Source organism: Patella vulgata, chromosome 2 (genome assembly GCF_932274485.2).
Source record: "Patella vulgata chromosome 2, xgPatVulg1.2, whole genome shotgun sequence".
NCBI lineage: Eukaryota > Metazoa > Mollusca > Gastropoda > Patellidae > Patella > Patella vulgata.
Genome location: NC_065880.2, coordinates 5,761,010 through 5,788,285, shown reverse-complemented (window position 1 = coordinate 5,788,285; position 27,276 = coordinate 5,761,010). Strand labels below are relative to the sequence as shown.

Sequence of the window (27,276 nt, the reverse complement as noted above, 5' to 3'; positions counted from 1 at the left end):
GCTCTTGCATAATGCCTTTTTAACATTAGAAATTGTATTCCATAAAAGGGTGAATTACATTTTTCTTTCGGTGTTTTTTTGGAAGACAGATACGTGTATAAAGACGTGTGTCTCAGACATATTAGCACGTGATAACCCAATTCACAGTACAGGAAGTAACATCATGTCACTGGCTTGCTAAATCTATTTGTTAAGGCCTGCTCAATTTTTGTCCAAGTCGTTAAGATGTGAATAATGTTAGGGCACGTGGTTGGTGGTGAGATTGTAGGTTAGGGTTAGGGTAAGCATTTAGGCTAGGTCCAGGGTTAGGGTTAGGGTTGTGATTACTACTAGCCATGTTTACACCTATGACGAAAAATGGAGCTGGTCTTATCATTTAGCACTAGCCTCCCTTGTAGATTTATATGTCCATCTGATCATTCTCCTGTATGAAACCCAGGAATAAACATCTGCTCTGATCAGCTGTCTTCACAATCATTATTAAATCAGATGACTTATTAATTAGCTGAAAGAAAGTTAAATATAAATCATACTCCATCAAAAATACTTTTTAAAACATATTCAGGTCGATCAGTTCTAACTTATTGTAAGCTGTGGACATTGTTTGTAATGATTTATCGCCGCCATATTGACATCAGGAGACGAGTACCGTCTGGACCGATCGCAATATTTCTGTTAACGTCTTTCTTGTAAATTATTCATGGTATTCTTGCAGTGTCTGTGTAGTTTGTCGTGTCCGCGGGTTTGTCTTATCGGTTCTGTTTGTTGTGTTTGTCTTGTCCAAAGGTTTGTCTTATCGGTTTAGTATGTGTAATTGTCTTGTCCGCGGGTTTGTCTTATCGGTTTAGTAGGCGTAGTTCGTCGTGTCCGAGGGTTTGTCTTAACGCTTTTGCTTGTGTGTAGAGTGGTTATCCTGCAATTACTATATAGAAGAATATAATACTAGCAGTGCTATTTTATCGCATAGGCCAGTCCATTCTGGAATCAACTACCACCCAGAATAAGAAAATCAAAAACTTTCACGGTTTTCAAATCACAGCTAAGGACTATCTTATCCAGAGTAATAACTTTCATTTGTATTGCGCTTCGAGTATGAATTTTATGGATGGAGTATAGCACATTATCAATATACATATTATTATTATTATTATAATTATGACGTCATAGTGGGTTCTCTGGTTTATATTGTATGCCGTTTAGGGTTATTATTTTAGTATTAAATATGATGTTTAGTTACTTTATGATGCAGCCATCGTTTTATGGAATACCAAACAGTTCTGTATTCAGTGTTCTTAATTCTTAGTTCTTAATTCATAATCCTTACTTCTTATTTCTTCATTTGTTATCGTATTTCGGCATTTGTACCCGAAAATTAACATTTGTATTTTAAAATTAATATTTGTTTTACAAATCAGACATTTGTCATATCAGATTTGTAAAATGTATTTGTGTTTAATTTAATTGCAGTTTAATATAAAGATACAATTTATTTTAGAAAATCAAAAAATAGGCTACATTTACATTTCATCAGAGATAAAATAAAAAGAAATAAGAATTAAGGACCATGAATTAAGAATTAAGAACTAAAAATAAAGAGCTGCTCGGTCTTCCATATCTTTGTGAATACGAGAAATAATATTGATTATATAAATGGTCACATAAAGAGCTGTTTGGTCTTCCATATCTTTGTGAATACGAGAAATAATATTGATTATATAAATGGTCACATAAAAAGCTGTTTGGTCTTCCATATCTTTGTGAATACAAGCAATAATATTGGTTATATGAATGGTCACATAAAGCGGATATTATTCTTACATTATTATATTTGTGCAATCCAACTTTAAGTGCAGTGGTTTTTATAAAGAATATTGATATTAAATATAGTTAATCGGTTACTTTATGTTGCAGCAATTAACGGTAATAGTAAAATAATATATTGATTTTATGGATGATTAGATAAGGAAGTTATTATTTTATCTTTTTTCATATTTCATATTCTAATTTAGCAGAGTAACACGAAACCGGATTTATGCACCATTATTTCTAGTAACGATATTGTTATTAAATATTATGTTTGGTTATATCATTACACATGGGGGGCTGGGGGGGCCGATTAGTTAAACGCGGGCGCATTGCATCATAAGGTCTGTCATTGAGTCAATTGGTGTGGTTGTGCGTGACAAGGAGTATGGTTGCTTGTCCAAACTCGTGTTTTTTTTCCCAGTCCTCCTGTTTCCTCTCACTGCTAGAGGCCCCAAGGCGCAAGCGAATTAATGAAATAGAATTGGACCATGTTTTTTTTTATCCTACCGACTTTATTAATGATGATCGCGGCTAGGCCTAAAATTCAATGGCTAATATCTGGGATCAGAGTGGTGCAATTTTACTGAAACTGTCAGTATTATTCCCTTCACATTATCTAGTTTTGAACTATTTTAGTGAGAACTGTCAGCTCTTTGTCTAATCTTCCATAATGCCGTTGGAGTTGACTGACCAACCAAGTAGAGCCAGGTATGATGCCAGTAAAATATAAAATACGGAATGCAAAAAAAAACCAATAAAACGAAAAACGAACCGTTGGCGTTGGTTGACTAACCAAGTAGAGCCAGTGAAATATAAAATGCTGATTGAAAAAAACCAAAACAAACAAAAAAAAAAAAAAAAAACAAAACAAACAAACAATAAAACGAAAAACGAACCGCCGGGGTGGGCTAACTAACCAAGTAGAGCCAGTGAAATAGAAAATACGGAATGTAAAAAAAAACAACAATAAAACGAAAAACGAACCGGTTTTAATCAGACTGATGAAAATATAAAGACAGGGGCCATGACATATCGTTTATCGCCAGTTAAACCTGTTATGTTTGTGAATAACTACTATCTTTAAGTGAATTGAATTTGAACCAAACGAGATATAATAAAGACATTTATTCATTTCTTTATTTAATAAAATGTTACATTTGAAATATCAATTGATTTTTACCAGGCGAAGCTGTAGAAATACTGTTATTATTAAAGACAAGCTATACGATCTGACAGATCGCTCTACCCGCCCACGCAACTTTCGTGGAAATAGCCCTGGTAGTTTAAAGTGTCACCTTGTGTTTAAAGTATTGGCTGGTATTAGTGAGGTAATCACCTGCTAGACTGGTATAAGTGAGCGAATCATCACCAAGAATTTGAGACGTTTCGGTCACAGTGGTGGTTATTAAATAAAAAGTTAGCTCGTGTGTCGGTCACGAACGTTTCGGCCTAAGGGAATTTTAACCAGTTCGTTATAGCCATTTAGCTTACATCAATACCAGCAAATATTTAACTCATGTGGCCCATTTAACAGCTAAACCTAACTAGTTAGCTCATACTTAGCCCCTAGTTAACCCTTAGTTAACCCCTAGTTAACCCGTGTGATCCATTAATCGCTAACCAGTTATCCCCTCTATAACCTGTAAGCTACCATTACCACCAGCTAGCCGTGTACCCCTTGGCAGTTGGAATTCGATTTAAGAGAAGACCGTAGCGCCGCTGTCAGGGCAAAATTTTCCCTCATAGCACACTGTATGGCGTATGCCCCTCTCATTATCCCAGTCGGAGCAGAACAGTAGGACGTTATTTGGGTGTGCCAACCACTTCTCTTTAAAACCAATGTAGTCTGCCATATATACAACTGTTTGAATGCGAGACATAGCTGCTTGAATGAGAGACATAGCTGTTTGAATGAGAGACATAGCTGTTTGAATGAGAGACATAGCTGTTTGAATGAGAGACATAGCTGTTTGAATGAGAGACATAGCTGTTCGAATGATAGAAATAGCTGTTTGAATGAGAGACATAGCTGTTTGAATGAGAGACATATAAGTACAATTGAAAATGGATTACATATTTTGGTTCACTGTCAACTGTATGACAACCTGAGAACTATTTGCAAAGCCAATAATTACTGTAAAAGTAAGAACCATGTTAATGGATACTTGTAGAGTACTAATTGTGATATAATCTGTAACAGCAGTAAGTTTATTTATAATGCTATGAAAAGAAGAGAAAATTACTTGAGTAAACTAAAATAATGAAATCCTGATATAATGGGAGGTTATGATGAATCTGTGTAAATAGTGAGTGTTGGTTTGTTATGTTTGTAATTTTATGATCATGTCTTGAGTGTACTATGGGCCCCATGGCCTGAATACTTATTAAAAATAAACTATTATTATTATATTATTATTATACAGAACGATTCGCCGGTTGTATGTGACAAGGTGTAGGGTCGCCGGGTTCCTCGAACTGCTAAAGACTCTACACGCAAGCGAATAATTGAAGTAGAATTAAACCATGTGTTAGTCCCGAAATCACCTAGTTTGTGTCGAGTGGACGTTAACTCTCTCTCCCTCTCTCTTTCTCTCTCTCTCTCTCGCTTTGTAAGATTTTTGCACATATTTTTATACCACCTAATCAATACACCCACATACGGATTAAGACCAGTAATTCTCTTCCCTGTTGAATTCAATATTAAATCCAAGATACTACTTGGCCTATCATCAATCTTTCGTATTAACATTACAATGAGCTTAAGTTTATAACCACGAAAACCACAATCAACTTGTCGCCATCATCTGATTAAACAATACAAAATGAACTGGGGTTCTAACGTCCTGCCGTCCTGACCTCCACTCGACATAAACTAGGTCATTTCGGGACTAACATATAGTTCAATTTTATTTCAATAATTCGCTTGGACGTAGGGTCTTCAGCACTGGGGAGATACTGGGGGACCTGGAGAAAAACCATGCGGTTGGACAGGCGACCCTACTCCTTGTCACGTACCAGCGGGGAATCGAAACCACGCCAGTTGAATCAATTTTGCCCGGGCAACGGCGCTATGGTCTTCTCTTATATCAAACTACAACTGCCATGGGATTTTTTACGTGCATGCCGATGTATACACTGGATCTCGGTTTTTCGTCCAGTCCGAACGACTAGACAGCTGCCCTTGTCAAGCCCTCCGTCCTGCATCACTGACAAGGGAGAACCACGTCGGAAAATCTGGATGAACTTTCACTACCAATGCAGTGATCGAACACTCGACCGCTAGGTTAGCGAGCCAGCGTCTTACCCATTTAGCCACCGTGACCCCCACCTCGTATTGAAGATGAAGTGTGTTGACAATGTGTTCAATAAATTACAAAAAAAGAGTATTCCGGAAGATACAACCTTAGATTTGTATCCTGATATTGAAGAAGTAACCACATCGTTTGTTGACAATGGGTTAGAAATCATCTGAGATTACCCCACGTGATATACACCCTGGAGCAGGTGTTTTAACAATAGATTTAATGACATTTATCACAAGAGTCATACAATAAATAAATAAATTGAAATTTACTGGCAATGAAAGACACAGATTTAGATAAGCAGCGATTTACTAGAAATGGAATGAAATGGGGTTTAACGTACTATTACGTGTCTGCACCGACTGCACGAACAGTGTGCTATGGGAGAGGGGAGAGGGAGGGGAGAGAGGTGGGGCTAGAGAGAGAGGGAGGAGAGAGGGAGAGAGAGAGAGTGAGAGAGAGAGAGAGATGGTAGTTCTCATTATAATAGTTCAAAAACTAGATGACGTATCGAGATATTAGCCATTGAATTTTAATCCTAGCCTCGATCATCATTACTAATGTCGGTACGTTAAAATAACATAGTCTCGATCGATTATCCACAGAGAGAGAGAGGGGGAGAGAGAGAAGGGGTTAACACGGACAATGAGTCATGACGCTTGTAGGGTCGCCTGTCCAACCTCGTGGGTTTTCTCCGGGTCCTTCCCCCCCAAACCAAACTGCTAGAGACCCCTACGCGCAAGCGAATTATTGAATTAAGAAAATTGAACCATATGTTAGTCCAGAAATGACATGGTTTGTATCTAGTGGACGTTAAACCCCCTTTCCTGCATAGTAGTTGAATAGAAGGGTGAGGTCATCATTGCCGTCAAAAACTTAGTAATTTACTTTATTTTTTTTTATCAAAATTGAGTTAGGACCAAAATTTGTAGTTACTAGTGTATGTGCTTCCTGTTGTTGTACTAGATATTCCAATCTTTTGATTTTTTTAGCAGTTACACCCTTGACACAACGTAGCAACTGCCTGCATTTGTCTAGTATGTAACAGAAAAACCTAGTAACTCAATAGTCAAATCAATGGATAAGCTGCGGTTTAATATTCATTCATTACGTTTTCCTTTGTTTTCTCAAAATAAGAAAAACGTGAGTTACTAGGTGTTGCCTTTTGACGGGGTCCATGCCCTCATATTTTTGTGCGTGCAGAAAACAAATTTAAATGGATAACAAATCTGGAAAGGTTCAGCCACTCCATTTTTTTTACAACAATAGACATACGCCATGTTCTAGAAACATATATAACACGTCTGGTCCATTACCCACAATTACACACTACTAACACTACCCCAACTCAGGGATTCAACGAAAGGTCATATAAATTTAAAGTGGCTAAGTCTCTAACTCAATATCATCCAAAATCTTCGACATTGAAAACACGAAATATTTATCAATTTAAATCAACATTGATGTTGTTATCTTACCGGGAAAAGATGGGTTTCTGATATCCAATATTTAAGACAAAATGAAAATGTTACCGTTGGTACACGAATCGTGTACCATAATGCGTTTCAGCGATATTTGTAACAAGGGATTCGAAGAAAGGGGACTAGACATATTCCATAAGTTATGTCAAACGATGAAGTCATATGCTTATCTGGAGAGCATCTGCAATAAACACCTTCGGTGTAGATTGGAATACCCAGACGCTAGCAATTGCCATTCGATTGAGACTCCTGGCGTATTTTGCCGAACTTAACTGATTAGAATTTACTTTAAAAACAGAAATGATTGAATTTAAATCAGTTTATATGCATTCATATTACATATTACATTACATGTGTGTCAATTTCTAGAGGCCAGAGAATAGCGATTTAGCTTCTTTAAAGATTGTTCTTTTTTTACATGGATGATAAATGTCGTGACCAGGTGTTCAATTATCTCCGATATTACAACACGTGGTAGCACCGCTGATTATCTACGGCATTGAAACTCTGTCTCAATTCCTGGGAGACGACTAGGAATTATAGCACAACATATCACCTCCTCTCGCTATATAGCTTATTTCTAAAATAGGAGAAAAAAAATCCAATTATTATAAGAAACATATCCGATAACCCAAGGCATTATTTTGATTAAAAGTTCTCTCTCTCTTAGGGAGAAAAGGCCATTTCGTAGATTACCTTATAAATGACATTGGAAGTAAAGCTAGGTCGCTGGCTACCATATATCAGAGTAGTTAAAAAAATATGTCTCATGACTTTAACTCTCAAAAAATTAATTTCCTAAATGAAATTCAAAGATAAAATGAACTGCTGCCTATATGTATGGGAATCATGCGGCTTCATTGATAATAACTAACATGTTGCTACGGAGTCTCGTGGTTGTTATGCAAAGAAATGAAAAGGGGCGGAGTTTCGCGTCACGACCACAACACCTCGGTAATTTAAAGACGAACAAAAAGTTAATTTTAATTTTTTATGTAATTTTTTTTTTCAAATCCTAGTTTATGTCAAGACAACTTTGCGTACATGATCAGTCCCGGCTGTCTTATTCTCCATCGTAATGCAACTGCTAAGCGATGTTTTACGTGCACCGGACCTCGAGGCCTGAAATAAAATTTATATACCCATTGATTTGTGTCCTTTTTAAAAAACTATTATTGAGTCCAACTGGCGTGGTTTAGATTCTCAGATTGTACGTGACAAGGAGTAGGTCGCCTGTCCAACTTCTTGGTTTTTTTTCCGCGTCCTCTGCTCAGGTTCCTTCCCTTTGCTAAAGACCCATACGGTACAAGAGAATCGTTGAAATAAAATTGAACCATATGTTAGTCCCGAAACGATCTAATTTTTATCGAGTGTTTGTTACACCCCCCCCTTCTCTCTCTCTCTCTCTCTCTCTCCCTCTGGTTTGCATTTCCGCCTATTCTTCATCGCATTCCAACTACTAAGGGATCTTTAACGTGCACGTCGGCGATGTGTTAGTCTCAGAATGACAGAATTGTTGTATACACGAGACGTTAAACCCCATTCCTTTTATTTTATGTAGGACATGGAGTGCATTAAAGTCACCATGACAATGGCTGACGACAATAGGTGGAGTATAATTATCATTAAGTCGATCGCTCTCCTCGGTCTTATTCAGACATTTTAAACGAGGTCGGCCATCTTAAAACCAATTATTGTTATCTGGGTATATTGGTTAAATTCTTTCCTATGTAGAAGATGTGTGTGTGTATGTGGGTGTAGACTGACCGGTCGGTACCACCATTTGCTCCCTAGTTAACTCTAACCTCGTGGGTTTGCCCCGGGTCCCCCGGTTTCCTCCCACTGCTAAAGACTCCTTCACGCAAGAGAATTATTGAAATAAAATTGAAATATATGTTAGTCTCTCTCTCTCTCTCTCTCTCTCTCTCTTTCGTTAACCGGAAGGTTGGGTGGTCGAATGGTTAACGCGTGCGCTATAGATCAGCAGATATGTCACTGAGCCTAGTGGCGTGGGTTCGATTCCCCATTTGTACGTGACAAGGAGTAGGGTCGCCTGTCTAACCTCGTGGGTTTTCTCTGTGTCCTCCGGTTTCCGCCCACTTCTAAAGACCCCTACGCGCAATAAAATTGAACCATATGTTAGGTTCTCTAGCCTGGACGTCGCGTGTTCGATCCCTGCATTGACCGTGAAAGTTCATCGGGATTTTCCGACGTGGTTTTCCTCTTGTCATTGGTACAGGACGGGACAAAAATCCGAGTCCCGTGTATACATTTGCGAGCACGTAAAAAATCCCTTGGTAGTTGGAATTCGATATAAGAGTAGGTCACAGTGCCGCTATCCTGGCAAAATTCCCATTATAGCACACTGTATGGCGTATGCCTGTCTTCATAACCCAGGAGCAGAACAGTAGGAAATGAAATGAAATGGGGTTTAACGTCCTACTGTTCTGCTCCTATACTGGGCTAATGAAGACGAGCATACGCCATATACAGTGTGCTATGAGGGAATTTTTGCTCGGGCAGCGGCACTATCGCCTACTCTTATACCGAATTCCAACTGCCAAGGGCTCTTTTACGTGCATTCCAATGTATACACGGGACCTCGGTTTTTCGTCTCATCTAAAGGACTAGACAGCTGTCCTTGTCAGGCCCAGAACAGTAGGTCTTTGAACCACCATTTCATTTCATCGGCCATTTTGAAAACCTGATGTCATTGAGAATTTTAAGTACCGCAGTAAATGGGTTGCGTAATGAAACGTTGCTTTTTATAGCTTACTGATTTCGTTCACGCATTAAATTCAATGTAGTCATGATGAGAATATTGCGAGCTTTTATCTGAAACGAACTGATATTAAATGAATATGGGAAAAAATAAATCACGATTTTATTGTCCTGGCATTTCCTATCCTATAATAAAATATGGCCAGAAAACATCAAAGGAAATAATTAATTTTTCATGACGTAATTTAGAACATGGGTAATGCTGACAATTGACCTAATTTCAGCACGTGAGCTTGACATAAATAATCAAGTTTTGTATTATGTTGATGCATGCGATTTTAATTCATGATAATGTGGACGTTTTTCTATGGCAGAATGGCTAGATCTTTTTCTGAAGGCAAACTCAAGATTTCGTCATGGTCGCTGAGATGTAAAAAAGATTAGGGCAGGTGATTGTTGACGAGATTGTAGGTGAGGGGTAGGGCTAGGGCTAGGACCAGGGTTAGGGTTGGGATTAGCATTAGCCCTGTTAACATCTCGTGACCTTTGACCAAACTTAAATAGAACTAACCCTGACAGAAGAGGTAGTCGCAGTGGTTGAGCCGTACGACAATTACTCCACGATTAGAATCACCCTTGGTCGAATCTCAACGAGGGTCGGGAAGAATTTTCTCTATTTTTCAAACCCGATTCCCTCTTGGGTGGGGCGTGTGGGGGAACTCAAGTTTGAACCAAAATCGAATGACTAGATTCTGTTTATTACTTCACCCCCTTTCCCACCGCTCCGTTCAAGCCTGGCATCTTCGTGTTAGTTAGCCAGCGTGTTACCCAATCTTAGTTAGAGAACACGTCACGTGGACCTCCTGATCCATCGCCCAACCCACCTGGCAAGTCGATTGTAACTATTTGTAAGAGTAGAAGTCGCATTATAACTGGCGGCCGATCTTGAGTAGAAGTCACATTTTAAATGTCAGCCGGTCTTGGTTAGAGTAGAAGTCCACATTTTAAATGTCTGCCGGTCTTGGTAAGAGATGACATCACATTCGAAATGGCTGTCAACTTCTGTAAGAGAAGACGTCATATTTTAAATGGCTGTGGATTTTGTTAAGACGTCACATTTTAAATGGCTGCCGACCTCGGTAAGAGAAGACGTCACATTTGAAATGAGATGGGAGTTAATCGGTGACTTTACTGCAGACAGAAATGTAATGACAATAAATAATTTAAATTGTTAAGAGACTTTATAAGGCGTTCGTCTCAGACCTTATCATTGTGGTGACACTCTCAAGTACGTGTAGTGACTGTTAATTTGGCTCGGCTAATGGTGATTGTAATTACTATTGACATACAAACCACGCTGTCTACATGCACCTGTATTTAGCAGACCTTCAGGGATATCTACTAACTGGAGAGACAGAGAGAGAGAGAGAGAGGGGTGGGGGGAGAGAGAGGGGGTAACGCCCACTCAACACAAACTAGGTAATTTCGGTACTAACATATGGCTCAATCGTATTTCAACAATTCGCTTGCGGTGAGAGGAAACCAGAGGACCCGGAGAAAATCCACGAGGTTGGGATTGGACAGGTGACCCTACTCCTTGTCACGTACACGCGGAGAATCAAAAGCACGCCGCTTGACTCAATGACAGACCCTATGATGCAACGCGTACGCGTTAACCACTAAACCACTTAATCCCACCCTCTAACTGGATAGAACAATATACATGGAAGACATATTACTGAAGGGGTTTAACGTCCAACTTTTCGACAACTTACAGGCACACGATATGCAATCTGGTTAAAACACAGATCCTATTTCGTTTCGTTTTTATAGTTCAAAATTTCGTTTTACTTGTCTTTACTACACTAGGATCGGGAAGGTTTGTTATCATTGACGTGTTCTGAATGATGTGAGGGATTGGCCTATGAAACGGTCTGTTACGGCGAGCTTTAGGCATGTTTTGCACAGAACTTCGGGTAATCCACTAGTAACATCAATGCTGATTGGTTTATCAAATTTCTGACGTCATATTGTCAAAAGCCTCTCGTGTGACCTCTGACGCGACCAATTGCTGCATGTAGTGTAGGCCATCAAAAGTATAAAAAACGAAACGAAATATAGATCTGTATTTTAATCAGATTGTACAGTATGCGGTCCCGCCTACTCTTCGTCGAATTCTAACTGCATGGGCTTCGTTTACGTACAAGTCAACGTGTGCACGGGACCTCAGTTTTCTGTTTCACACGAAAAAGGACATTTGACTGTTGGAAGTCGAAGTAACTGTAGACTGTAGGCCAGCTATCCGAACTGTATGGCGTATGTCCATTTTCTAGCGTGGTTTCCCCATGTCAGTGGTGCAGAACGGAGGGCTGTCTAGTCGTTCGGATGGGACGAAACAACCGAGGGTCCGTGTATATAATCGTACACGTAAAAGATCCCTTGGCAGTTAGAATTCGAGGCCATAGTACCATTGCCCGGGCATAATTTCCCTCATAGCACACTGTATGGCGTATGCCCGTCTTCATTAGCCCAGTATAGGAGGAGAACAGTAGGACGTTAAACCTCATTTCATTTCATTTCTATTATAAGTAGATTGTTTGATATAATCACAGCATTAAATACATGTTTTTGGATTGTTCCGTCTTAAACATACATTATGACGTCACATTAATAATGACGTCATTGTATTAATCATATTAAACATACATTATGCAAGAGCTAAATCTGTCTATTGCCCGTCTTTCTTTAGGCCCGAAATGTTATCTAAATTATTCATTAGACATTAATTAACCTATCCAGACCATAATCAACTCTCGATGGAGTCGTTAGCCTGCGATGTTTATTGGATTAGGTCCAGTTTTGCTGTTCGACTTCCATTCATAATTAAATCAAAAACTGGATAATCGAGACTATGTCTTTTATCATACCGACTTTATTCATGATGATCGAGGTTAGCCCCAGTATTCAATCGCTAAAATCTCGGTTCAGAGTAGATCAATTTAACTGAAATTTTCAGCAAATGCCCTTTACATTATCTAGTTTTAACTATTACAGTGAGAACTGCCAGATCTTTATCTAATCTCCCATAATGTATCTTTAAATCGTTCCAACATTTCTCAGATATATTTATAGTCCACCATTCAGGCAAATAATTTAAAATGGCGTTCAATTAAATAAGGAGTTTCAAAGCGTTAAGAAAAATAAAAAGACTACTTTATAATGTGTATATAAGAGCCAAGTCAATCGGTGAATTGCATGTTATTGTCTTGAACTACGGTGGATAATGAACATGAAAATAGGCGCAGGCTTTAATGTTGGGTAATCACGCAATTTCAGTATAAACCTGCATTCGGTATTCATCGTATTTTTATGGTCTAGTAATAGTAGGTTCTACAACAAAGAATTAAAATGTAATTATGTAAATGCTTCCCTCGAATGATTCGATCTCATTGAACACACAGGCGGGCCTTCTGGTTACAGATCCTTTACTTTACTCACCTTAAAAAGTATAAAATGTGTATTTTAGTAAATCAGTGGGTCGCTCGCATCAGAACTCTTGATTAGCGAGAGAGAGAGAGAGAGAGAGAGAGAAATGGGGTTTAACGTCCACTCGACACAAACTAGGTCATTTCGGGACTAACATATGGTTTAATTTTATTTCAATAATTCGCTTGCGCATAGGGGTCTTTAGCAGTGGGAGGAAACCGGAGGACCCGGAGAAAACCCACGAGGAAACTTTGTACGGACAACGGCGTTACGGCCTACTCTTATATCGAATTCAAATTGTCAGTGGATCTTTTACGTGCGCATCAATATGTAAACAGGACCTCGGTTTTCCGTCTCATCTGAACAACTAGACAGCTGTCCTTGTCAGGCCCTCCGTAAAGTATATATAACTCCACGCCTTTATTGTAAACTCAACGGATCGTGTACGTGCGCTTCAATATGTACACGGGATCTCAGTGATTCGTCCCATCCGAACGACTATACATTTTCCCTTACCATGCCCACTTTCCTACACACCACTAACAAGGGGAAACCAAGCCGGAAAATCCGATGAACTTTCTCGGCCAACATCGAGAGCAGACCCGGAAAAAACCCACGAGGTTGGACAGGCGACCCTACTCCTTGTCACGTACAGCCGGGCATTCGAAACCCGCCAGTTGACTCAATGACAGACCTTATGATACAGCGCACACGTGCTAACCATCCGCCACCCCCCAATCGTGGTGAAAACAAGTTAGGCGTTAAACTCCAGGGACCTGTTTCGCGAAATTTTAATTTTAGTAATTTAATTGGGTAATATTAGATTGATTTTAGTGCTTAGCCAATCAAAATTGAAGTATTTACTAAAATTAGTATTTTATTTTTAGTTAAGATTTCTAGAAACAGGGCCCTGTTGTTGTTGTTGTTCTTAATGTATAACGTCCGCTTCCACCGAAGGTGATATCGCAGACAAGTTGTCTTTATTTTCATTTTAATGATCTTAGCGCACGCGCAGGAGTCCTTGCTGTGGGAGGAAGTCGGAGTACCCGGAGTAAACCCACGAGGTTGAGAAGGCACCCCTATCTCCAAGCCACATACGCTCACACCAGGGTTCGAAACCACAACCGCAAGCCAGAGGTGACCGGGCAAATAGAGGTCGAAGCGTGACACTCTAGACCACTAGGCCATCCCAACACCCCGCACAGGGCCCTGTTCATTTCACTTGTCTTAATAACCTTACAGCGCTGCTGATGGCTTATGGTGGTGTTTGACTATTCACCAGTTTTTGTAAACCAGTTATAGTTGTGGTTGGAATGTGAAGTGTCATTGAGTCAACTTTAAGTTGATTACCTTTCTGCCATGATAATTACTTATACACCTTATTTTATAAATAGATATTCCCGAGAGATATCATCAATACATCTCCCATCAAACTGTCATTGTCTCCAACCACAGTTCTTTTGTACTAATAATAATCAGACAATCTTCAGTATAACCTGCTACTTCCGTATCTGCGATATCACCCCGATAAAAGCGGATGCTAAATAAACGTATTTCACACCTGCTTAGTTTGTACGGCAAACTACATGATACAGTGTTGACAGTAAGACAAAAAATTAATAGGCACTCCCTGAGAACAAATATTCCAATTGGTATGGAATATATCGCGGTATGGACTAAGGAGAGAGAGAGAGAGAGAGAGAGAGAGAGTAACGTATGGTAGAGTGCACACATATCAACCTATTATAGAAGTTGTATCTGATTGGGTATTGCTCACATTTTGTGTGCACATGGAAACCAAATTTAGTACACCAATAATTGTATTCCGGAGCATATCTTATATCTTTGTATACTCATTAATCTATAATCTATTGTGTCTTTTGCTAAATATCAATTTCGCGAATTTAAACTTGTTGTGCGTCCACGGAAACAAATTTGGGTTAGTGTTTGATATAACAGTTTTATAAAACTTGGTACACATATCAGTCTGTTTCATTGTTAATCACATTCACAATTTGGAAGAGAATTTGGCTTGTCTGATGGTAGAACATTTATAAATGAAATGAAATGGGGTTTAATGTCCTATTGTTCTGCTCCTACTGGGCTAATGAAGACGGGCATACGCCATACATTGTGCTATGAGGGAAATTTTGCCCAAGCAGCGGCACTATGGCCTACTCATATATCGAAGGGATCTTTTACGCGCACGCCAATGTATACACGGGTCCTCAGATTTTCGTACCATCAGAACGACTAGACAGCTGTCCTTATCAGGCCCTTCGTTCTGCACCACTGACAAGGGGAAACCACGTTGGAAATACCCGATAAACTTAATCGAGCGATGTAGGGATCGATCAAGAATATTTATAATCCAGAACAAATCAAATAAACCGTTCGAGACAACTTTGTACATACATCAACCTATTGTATCAATTGTCCCTTTGGCTAATTAGACATTTCTCGGTTTTACAATTTTGGTAGTAGTAGTAGTTGTTTATTAACGTTTCACCAGATATAAATACATCACATTCATAAATTATAATATTCTAAGAATTACAAAACTGCCATTCTTTAAGAATTACGAGAGACAAGATGTACATTATAAAGACAGAAATAAATAAGCATAGTGAAATATAAATAACAACAAAAAAAAACAAAAACACACACCTACGACGCAAATTTTAAAATTAATATCTACACAAGAACCCATTCACGAACATCGATATAAGGTTTGCCTCCGTCTTTTTAAAATATCACAGCAGGTTTTGGCACTCAACTTAACTACTTCGTCACTGGACAGAATAAAAGACATTTTATCAGATTTATTAAAAGACGCAAAGTTTCGACATACAACTTGTATAAAGGCGAATAAAACATTCCTAAAATCGCTATATACATGTAGTCCACATTCTAAAAGACAGTGTTCTTCATTTTCGACTTTATCGGTGCAATAAAAACAAAGACGGTCCTTAACCGGGATTCCTTCATATCGCCCAGTTTCTAGACGGCGTGTCCATAGAAACAAAATTTGATTTAGTTTTAAGCATAGGAAGGTGTGAGAGTTAGATGACTAGATGTTCCTGTAAAGCTACTGGACAATTAGAAACTGGTCTTGCCAAATCCCTGAGGTTTTTTTCCTCTCAGCCCACGCTGGCCGAATGGAGATGAAGGAGTTATGTTTGTGGGTTAAACCCCCTGAGTAAAGGGAAGCGAAATGTCGTCCTGTTATGAATATAATAGATTAGTGTAATCCACCGGGGTCAAATATGAGCCCCATAATCATTTTACAACGTCTGTATTGATTGGCTAATAGACGTCGATATGGAAACCATGTTTAACAGGAGGAAATACGTCGAGATAGAGGTCGACAGAAAACATTTAATAAGGGTACAGAAAACATGGGATATGTTGGAAATTACCATGTCAAAAGCCAGACAGAGATGACATATCGGTTCAGGACGACCAACAAGCATTCTGATGTTATGTGTGAAATGACTTCCATCGGTAGTGGTTATCAAGATTTAAAAAAGACATCTTGCAGGAAGTTTCCTTAACAAATATCCTCGACTTCGGAAATCTAAGTGCATTTAGCTATCCGTTAAGACGTTACGGGGGGGGGGAGAAACTGGGTTAATGTGGGAATAACATGGTTGAGTTTTACTTCAAAGCTGTGCTTGCACGTAGGTGATTTACCAGTGCTAGGAAACCAGAGGACCCGTAGAAAACTCATTGGGTTGGACAGGCGAACCTACTCCTTGTCACATGCAAGCAGGGAATCGAAACCACACTAGTTGACTCAATGACAGACTTTATGATACAGCGTGCACACGCTAACCATTCAGCCATCCAACCCCCCATACATTTATCAAGAACGCGTGTGTGTCTTTAGCAGCGGGATGAAACCGGAGGACCTACATAAAACCCACGAGGTTCGACGAGCGACCCTACTTCCTGTCACATACAAACAGAGAATCGAAACCACGCCACTTGACTCAATGACAGACCATCTGATCTAAAGCGCACGCGTTAATTCATTCGGCCACCCAAACCCCTTCAATCTGAAAAGAGTAAACAAATTAGAAGCCGGAGACCAATAATCCGGGCTGGTGATTTAACACCGGAGATGCACAATGTATTACTGTTACCTAGTTGTATTCTTCCCGACTTAAATGAATCTTTTGTCGCCTGTAAATTAGATTAGCGTATTGATCCGCGTGCTAAAATCAATGGAACGAGCTTTAAACACGCATCCATCGTTTCTAACCCTACAAACGTTTTTAAATCTCAGATATTCAAATATATGTAGACCCATTTTAATTGGTTCAGTTCTTATTGTGTGGTCTGCAGCGATGATTCTTTTTAATGGGTCAGCTCTATGGATTTTACTTTTGATGAAGACAGAGTCTTCGTATGGAGAGAGAGAGAGAGAGAGAGAGATGGGGTTTAACGTCCACTCGGCACTGACTAGGTCATTTCGGGACTAACATATGGTTCAATTTTATTTCAATATGAGTCTTTAACAGTGGGGGGTGGGGGGAACCGGAGTACCCGGAGAAAACCCACGAGGTTGGACAGGTGACCCTACTCTTTGTCACGTACAACCGGGGATTCAATGACAATGTTCGTTTGGTCTGCGGGATAGCGATGGAGAAATAGGTTTAACTGAAATGCAATGAAATGAAATGGGGTTTAATGTCCTACTGTTCTGCTCCTACTGGGCTAATGAGACGGGTAATCTGGATGAACATTTTCGGCCAATGCAGGGATCGAACAACCCGACCGCCAGGCTAGCTAGCCAGCGCCTCACCCACTTAGCCACTGTGACCCCCAAATAGGTTTTACATCCACCCCAGCAACTAGATCTATTCGGGATAAAGCTATGGTATTTGTCATGAATTCGGAATCCCGGAATTCATCCATCCATATTGGAATTAAACCAAAATGTCTGACAAAAATAACCACCGGAAGTAATTGCAGGATATACACATAAGAAAAAGGCCAATGAATGGTATAAAGTGTACGGTCTAGATCATAAGGTCTGTCACGTAGCGTGGTCCAGATTCCACACTTGTACATGACAAGGATTAGGATCGCCTGCCTAATATCGTGAGTATTCTCCGGGTCCGCCGGTTTCCGTCCACTGCTAAAGATTCCTACGCATGTGTTAGTCCGGAAATTACCTAGTTTGTGTCGAGTGGAACTTTGTGGCAAATGAAAAGAACGGTGTGATCTATCTATATAAAGTCAAGAATTAAACTATGCCTATCTTCTCAGAAGAGAGCTAGGTTGGATTTGTAAGCCGCCGGTTCGCTAACCGGGGCCACAGCAGAACAGTAGAGCGCTAAACCCTATTTCATTTCATTTGCCTAACCAGGGGTTCCCATGAAACCTTAATCCGGCTCTAATGTTGTTAATCTTCAACAAATTGACTTTTTGACCCCTACGCTTTTGCTAAAGACCCCTACGCGCAAGCGAATTATTAAAATAAAATTGAAACATTTAAGTTAGTCCCGAAATGACCCAATCTCTCTCTCTCCCTCTCTCTCTCTCGCATATCTTTGTTAATACTGAACGGAATTGAACATTTTTTGGACTGATTTGTCCTTCATATATTCAACATTCATAAAATTGTAGTGGGAGGAGGAACCTTAAACATACATTATACAAGAGGTAAATCTGTCTATTGCAGGTCTTTCTTTAGGCTTGAAATGTTTTCTAAATTATTAATTAGACATTTATTAAAAAAACAAGATCATAATCAACTCTCGATGTCATCTTATGTGTCCGATTTTTTACTGGATTTGAATCCGATCTGCTGTTCAACGTCCGTTGATGATTAACCGCAAAAATGGAAATCAAGACTTTGTTAATTATCGTGAAAGCGCAACAATGATAATCGTGGCTATAGTCATTTTTAAATAAGATTTTCTCGGCTTAGAGTGAATCAATTTGACTGGAATTTTCAGCATATTCCATTAACGTCATCTGGTTTTTAACTATTATAGTGAGAACTGTCAGCTCTTTATCTTATCTCCCATAATGTATCTTTAAGTGTTGGAATTCATTCAAATAAAAGCAGGTGAAAATGATGTGTACTCTTGACTATAATAAATATATAGAAAAAATGTCGTATGTTATTCATCCTGCAAGTAACTTCAGTACAATAATGACGAGAAAGTTAACCTGATTCAATTCCATTCCAATACTCGACTTCAACATAACTCTTATAGCAACAACTGCCTGGTGTGTTTCAACTGTGGTGTCTTAACCAGGCTTGTCATACCAACGAATAGTTGAGACCGAGTCGGCGAGCGAGCGAAAAGTCTCTAGATAGTCTTCGCAATCAGTTATTGAATTTTGTTCCACGCTAGCTAGAACTACTTGCTAATCGGTCACCACGAATATAGTCTGAATAAGGCAGAGAACATGGAACTATAGTGATATCTCGTTTTCTATGCCATCGAAATGCAGGATAATTTGAGCCGGAAATGTAAATCGTGTATAATTTTAAGAGTTGTATATATTTTAACGTTGTGGATTTAAATTATGCTTATTTACAAGGTAAGGTTTATATTTTATAGTTAGGATATTGGTGATACATGAATTTGTTTGGGTTCTGTTTCAGCGGACTCGGTAGAAGTAAAACGGCGTTGACTTTGCTTCTAGATATATTTATACGGTTTATAATTGACACGAATGTTGTACAAATGGCACTTGTTTGATATTTATTGACATATTGACTTGTTTTATTAATATATATATTTTTATTATTGATATCGTTTTGAGAATACCACGGCTTTAATAAGATTCTGAGTTTGACTTGCTTTCTTAACATATATTGTTAAATTCATAATATACATTATTTTTCTTATTGACATCGTTTTGAGAGCACCACGGCTTTAATAAGATTCTGAGCTTGACTTGCTTTCTTAACATATATTGTTAAATTTATAATATACATTATTTTTCTTATTGATATCGTTTTGAGAACACGAAGGCTTTAATAAGATTCTGAGCTTGACTTGCTTTCTCAATTGTTAAATTCATAGTACGCATTACAGTTCCTATTGACATAGTGTTATTTAATAAGATCCATAGATTTTAAATACTATGGATTAAATTTGAGAACTTAGAAATAAAATACATGCGTGTCTTTGACATGACGTTGAGAAAATAAAATTGTGTTAAATTTGAGAACTTTCATTCCTCTCTTTGACATAGTTTTGGAATAAAACCGTATTAAAATTGAGAACTTTAGAAAGAAATACATTTCTCTCTTTGACATGGTGTTAAGAATAAAACTGTATTAAATTTGAGAACATTAGTGACAAATGAATATAAATGAAATGAAATGAAATGGGGTTTAACGTCCTACTGTTCTGCTCCTATACTGGGCTTATGAAGACGGGCATACGCCATACAGTGTGCTATGAGGGAAATTTTGCCCGGGCAGTGGCACTATCGCCTACTCTTATATCGAATTCCAACTGCCAGGGGATCTTTTACGTGCATTCCAATATATACATGGGACCCGTGACAAATGTATGCGTCGTGTCGTCTCCAAAATGTGTATTTATTTGACATATGTGTATATTGAACTTCTCTATATTTAAAATGGTGTATTTGACATCTGTGTAGATTGAACTTGTGTATAATTAACAATGTTGTATTTGCTGGACTGCACACTTAAGATCCTTATCAAAAGTAATCTTTCGAAAGAAGATTTAAATCTACACTCTTCGTTTGTCTTTTAAATATGTTTGTGTCGTTGGTTCGTTTTTGGTGTGCTGGGGGAATTAATAGTGTTTACAAAACCGTTCCTTACTTATCTGATTAGTTTTCCACTACCGTGGCAGCGGACGATAAACATTAAATAGTCAGTTATTACGTCTGTGGTAACTTGGAATGACAAGCGTATAAATAAAAATGAATTCTTATTTTTGCGTGAGGTACAATCTAAGAATGAGAGAGCAAATCATAGTATGATTTTGTTTGCTTGTACACTGTGGACATTTCTATAGATTTTCTGCCGTCATTGGCTGGGGTGTAATTTCTTGTCTTTATCTTAGAGAAACTATATTTTTATGTATCCTCTAAAAGTCGATTTACACAAGAATTTTATTATTACCTGCATCAGAGAATTACTTGACCAGTTTCCAAAGGTGGACATTAGGCATAGTGTGGCCATATCACTAGTAGATAGTTATTTACTGTCATAGAACGGTCTGAGAGGTTTGTCATTAACAGAAAGTTGAGTTATATTTAACATATGTGTATACAGGCTTATAAAATATTTTTTCTACAACCCCTCATATTTTACTTTGTGTAAAGCCAGGGTAGCTGATTGATTAAGGTCCAGTGTAGATGTTTAAACATATTTTATGGCAAATAATTTAGGACTTTTTATATAAATTATGAACCGCTGTCATAGCAAAATGTCCATTATAGCGATCGTACCCCAGTGAATATAATAATGTTATATAATATGTTGATGGCAAAACAAACATTTAACATACACTAGATATACAACCCTGGTTGTACGTGACAAGGACTAGGGTCATCTGTCCAAGCTCGTGGGTTTTTTCCTCTGGTTTCCTCCGACTCCTCAAGATCTCAACGCGCAAACGAAATATTAAAATAAAATTGAACCATATGTTAGTCTCGAAATGACCTGGTTTGTGTCGAGTGGACGTTAAACCCCATCTCTCTCTCTCTCTCTCTCTCTCTCTCTTACTCTGTAATTTATCACAAGTCATGCTGTTTGATGTCTTTTTTATAGAGATTGTTGTTTTTGTTTACGTGTTGTTGTTTAGATTGGAGATGTTGTTTCATCTCCCTATATAATGAAATATTTACAATAAACACACTAAAATAGACTACATATCGTATTCTGACAATGTTATGAATGAATGAATGGCTGACTGAATGAATAAATGTCTTTGTAATAGAGTTTATAGTATTTTGATATAAAGGTATTTGCTGACAAAGTTCTTCAGGATTTTTCTGCGCGGGTTTCGCCTTGTCAATGGAGCGGGGCGGGGCGGGAGGCTGGCAAAGACTCATGTCTAGTAGTGCGAATAAGACGAAAAACCTTACATGTAAAATATGTTTTTACTGATGAAATTCATTGACGAATAGGCGGAGCAGCCACTGTCCTGGCAAAATTCTCCTCATACCAAACTGTTGTTTATTAGCCCCGTGGGTCATGGTGGATAAGAGGGTAGGACGCTGGCTCGCTAGCCTGGAGGTCGGGTGTTTGATCCCTGCATTGGCCCAGAAAGTTCATCCAGATTTTCCGGCGTGGTTCTCACTCTCAAATATCAGTGGTGCAGGATGGAGGGCCTGACAAGGACAGCTGTCTAGAAGTTCGGATGGGACGACAGACCGAGGTCCCGTGTACACATTGGTGTGCACTTAAAAGATCCCTTGAAGTTGGAATTTGATATAAGAGTAGACCGTGGTGCCGCTGTCCGGGCCAAATTCCCCCATAGTACATTGTATGGCGTATGTCCGTCTTCATTAGCCCAGTTCAAAACAGTAGGACGTTAAACCCCATTTCATTTCATTTTATTAGCCCCGAGAAACGTTAAACCCGATAATTTTCCTGTTATTTTAAATTGTAAAAATATTTTATGAGGAAACAGACATATTATTTCTGATTCTAACGCTTGTATATTGTTCCTAAATGTCTAATAACATTCTGACTGTATTGTGTATGTTTCATCTGTTAATGGTTTAAAACGCTGCAGGCGAGTCAATTATATAATATACTGATATATTTCATACAATTATATCATTCACACAGAGACATCTTACTCAGTAGATGAGAGGGAGAGAGAGAGAGAGAGAGAGAGAGAGAGAGAGAGAGAGGGAGGGAGGGAGGGAGGGGGGTTAACGTCCACTCGACACACACTAGGTCATTTCGGGACTAACATATGGTTCAATTTTATTTCAATAATTCGCTTGGGGTCTTTAGTAGTGGGAGGAAACCGGAGGACCCGGAGAAAACCCACGAGATTGGACTGAAACCCTGTTACATTTTATATAGAGAATATGTCACGCCTATTTCTTTCCTGTTTACTCGTCAACACTCTACTTCGCTATTTTTTTGAAACCAACATTCGGTTATTTTTGAACATTCGGTTATTTTTGAGAGTAACATTCGGTTATTTTTGAGAGTAACATTCGGTTATGTTTTTAGGGTAACATTCGGTTATTTTGTTATTTTCCCTTGCCAGTGTTACAGGACGGCTGTCTAGTCGTTCGGATGGTACGAAAACCATATGCACATACAAAAAATCCCCTGGCAGTTGGATTTTGATATAAGAGTAGGTATGGCATATACCCGTCTCCATTAGCTAAATTGGTGCAGAACAGTAAGACATTTAACCACATTTTATTTCATTGCATTTCTCTGAAAAGAAACCAACCCAGTCCCTCGTGACATGATTCAACTTTATTCACTAATACACGGAGTTTATCTAGTAATTACCTCTCAACAATTTATTTCAATTATTCATGAGTTATTCTGGGATATTCACTGATAACATTGGTTCAAATAATTGTTATTATCTCACACCTACGTCACTTCCGGGTTGTTCGTCGCTATGCACGTTTTTAGAATCACCAAATGCAGAAGTAATAATGAATTTTTGTTTTGTTTAATAGTTTATGTCACAAATTGCGAACTATGAAATAAATGTGAAATATTATCGGATTGAAATTTTTATTTTTGAATATTTCACACCTACGCCATTTCCGGTTTCTCATCATACTGCATTTTTATACCACGAATCATTATTTATCATTTTTATCATAAATAGCTAACTATGAAATAGCATCTTATAAAAAATTGTAATTCTGAATTCCCACTCTTGCGTCATTTCCTGTTTGCTCGTCGCCATGACAGTTTTTAAAATAAATAATTACAAAAATACATATTCGTTTTTTGTTTTTCAGTTATTAATTACACATATAACTATTGCAAATGTCGGATATATTTCATTTCTAAATATTTCACACCTACGTTATTTGTCGCCATGATAGATTTTAGAATAACCCAAATTGTTAAATTTGAAATAATGTCTGTTGAAAAAGAATGAGAGAGAGAAAGAGAGAGAGAGAGGGGGTGAGAGAGAGAGAGAATGAGAAAGAGAGAGTTGTAGAGAGAGAGAGAGGGTGAGAGAGAGAGAATGAGAAAGAGAGAGAGAGAGAGAGAGAGAGAGAGAGAGGTCATTTCGGTATTAACATATGGTTCAAATTTATTTCAATAATTCGCTTGCGCGTAGGGGTCTTTAGCAGTGGGAGGAAACCAGAGGCCTCGGAGAAAATCCACGAGCTTGGACAGGCGAAGAGAGAGAGAGGGAGAGACAACCACATAATTCGCTTGCGCGTATGGGTCTTTAGCAGTGAGAGGAAACCGGAGGAGCCGGAGAAAACCCACGAAGTTGGACAGGCGACCCTACTCCTTGTCACGTACAACAGAGGAATCAAAACCACGCCAGTTGACTCAATAACAGACCTTATGATACAGCGCACACGTGCTAACTATTCGCACCCTTCCCGCACCCTAGATATTTATTTAACCCTGGTCTTTAACATTGGGTGTAATAATAGATGAAAACAAAACCTTGAGCTGTCAAAGCTTATTATATCGAGAAAATCTCGATAACTTTCATTGGTTTAAATCAAGAGTAATTGTTTTAAAGCCAACTGATCGGTTACGGTAACTACAAGACCGTCGATAAACAAGGATTTATTTTCAGTTTTTGCGTTTTGAATCCGGATAAAGTTCCCAAGGAATCTGTCTTATGTCAAGTCAGCATTCCACGATCATTTTCTATTCAAAATGGATCCTACATGGTCCGCGGGGAGGCTTTAGAGATATCCACCAATCGAATCGACATGTTTAACTCCAAAACAAACAGTTAAGTTACCAAATATAGAACCACTCGAACACCCGAGACGTTTATTAGAAATCCTATCTCTGTCATTGGCTTCATCGGTTCTGATAATTGTACGGGAAAAACGCAGGTCACGACTCCGCTAGCTAACATCTATTCTCCGCCGTGACAAAAGAAGTAACAGGTTAGATAAATTTCCTGTCGAGGCCTATCAGTATTATCGTATTGTGGTGATCCATCACAAGCACATAAAGAAACAATCCGGAAAGAGATGGAATTTCCATTGAATTCTTTCATGAAATCAAATGGTGCTGAACGTCCTACCTGGCTTTACCTACCGCGGTAATGAAGATAGGTAGAAAATCATACGGTGGGCTATTGGGGAAATCATGCCTGTACATTGTATCGAATTACGTGTACGCTAACGTGTACGTGGGATTAAGAGTTTTCGTCTCATCTGAACGACTAGACGTGGGGAAATAAATTTAGTTGCTAATTGCAAGTGTAAAAGGATCACACCATACACAGACAACTGCTAACGACCCCAATGCGCAAGCGAATTATTGAAATAAAATTTAACCATACGTTACTCTCTCTCTCTCCCTCTCTCTTGTGTTGAGTAGACGTTAAATCTCTCTCTCTCTCTCTCTCTCTCTCTCTCTGCCTCTCTCGTGTCATGGGGGGGTTGGATGGCCGAATGGTTAGCACGTGCGCGCTGTATCATAAGGCCTATCATTGAGTCAACTGGCGTGGTTTCGATTCACCTGTTGTATGTGACAAGGGGTAGGGATGTCTGTCCGACCTCGTGGGTTTTCTCCGGTCCTCCGGTTTCATCCCACTGCTTAAGATCCCTACGCGCAAGCAATTATTGAAATAAAATTACCATATGTTAGTCCCAAAATGACCTAGTCTCTGTCGAGTGGACGTTAAACCCATCTCTCTCTCTCTCCCCCATCTCTCTCTCTCATGTGAATATGTAGTAAATGGACATGAATATGTTAAAATAAAAAGAAAGAAAATAAAATGGAAGGGATTTAATATTGAAGTCAACGGGAGAGAATTACTAAGTGTTCCTTTTTTTTGATAATTTAACCAGTGCGCTAGACAACGAGTTCTTTTTATCTTTTTACGCAACCCTTCACACAAAGTTAAAACGAAAAAACTCGAGGTTAATTCCATTATCGTCTATGGTAGACTAGTTTTGTCCAGGCGTTGAAAATTTTTATTAGAAAAACATGTCCAGGACTTGATGGAATTTCAAAAAAAAATTCTTTGATCTTATTTGTGCATTTATCACGTCTGCTCTACAAAGGCCATAAACCAACTGGGGAGGGGGTGGAGGGGCTGCCTGGTCTAAAGAGTGCGTGTTTGATTCATACTTGCTATCGCTGAGGCAAGTGGCGTAGTTTCGATTCCCAGATGGTACGTGACAAGGATTAGAGAAATGAAATGAAATGAAATGAATTGGGTTTTACGTCCTACTGTTCTGCTCCTATGCTGGGCTAATGAAGACGGACATACGCCATACAGTGTGCTATGAGGGTAATTTTGCCCGGGCAGCGGCACTATCGCCTACTCTTATATCGAATTTCAACTGCCAAGGGATCTTTTACGTGCATTCCAATGTACACACGGGACCTCGGTTTTTCGTCTCATCCGAAGGACTAGACAGCTGTCCTTGTCAGGCCCTCCGTCCTGCATCACTGACAAGGGGGAACCACGCCGGAAAATCTGGATGAACTTTCTCGGCCAATGCAGGGATCGAACACCCGACCTCCAGGAAGGATTAGAGACGTCGCACTGCTAAAGACCCCCACGGGCAAGCGAATTAATGAAATGAAATAAAACCACATGTTAGTCCGGAAATGAACTACCAAATTGTGTCGAGCGAACTTTAAACCCATCCCGCCCCTCTCTCTCGGGACATCTCACTGCTAAGAACCCCTACGCGCAAGTGAATTAATGCAATAAAATAGAACCATATGATAGTCCCGAAATGAACAACCAATTTGTGTCGATTTGACTTTAAACCCAGCCCACCTTCTCTCTCTCTCTCTCTCTCTCTCTCTCTCTCCATCGCTATCCCGCAGACCATACGAACATTGTCATTGAGTCCCCGGTTGTACATGACAAAGCGTAGGGTCACCTGTCCAACCTCGTGGGTTTTCTCCGCGTACTCCGGTTTTCTCCCACTGCTAAAGACTCCTATTGAAATAAAATTGAACCATATTATGTTAGTCCCGAAATGACCTAGTCTGTGTCGAGTGGACGTTAATCCCCATCTACTCTCTCTCTCTCTCTCTCTCTCTCTCTCTGTAAATCAACTAGTCTATTTTCTCGGTTGAGTAGATGACGTAAGTGATGTCTGACAGACACGGAGATGTTAAAGAGCTATAAACCATACGGTCGACGATAATGGCTTCTGTTTTTGTGCTGATCACCAGACCAACATACGCTTTGTTACCGTACAAACATAATTTACTTTATAACCTGGTTCAATAATTCTTTACTTTATTTACATTTGATGAACAGATAACGAGAGAGAGAGAGAGAGAGAGAGAGAGAGAGGCGGGCTGG

At 39.0% G+C, this 27,276-nt stretch overlaps 1 protein-coding gene across 8 annotated transcripts in view; it reads left to right on the top strand.

Annotated features, from left to right (window-relative positions):
- The window catches only part of LOC126810233 (suppressor of lurcher protein 1), a 413,673-nt gene that overhangs the window by 208,035 nt on the left and 178,362 nt on the right, over positions 1 to 27,276 (top strand). For 2 of the 8 annotated variants that reach the window (XM_050535227.2, XM_050535223.2), the window contains exon 1: positions 19,117 to 19,357. The exons of the other annotated variants lie outside the window; for them this stretch is intronic. In XM_050535227.2, the coding sequence (XP_050391184.1) occupies positions 19,343 to 19,357 (15 nt within the window). In that variant the 5' untranslated portion in view covers positions 19,117 to 19,342. Of the gene's footprint in view, positions 1 to 19,116; positions 19,358 to 27,276 lie in introns of those variants that run through there. 8 annotated transcript variants of the gene reach the window in all.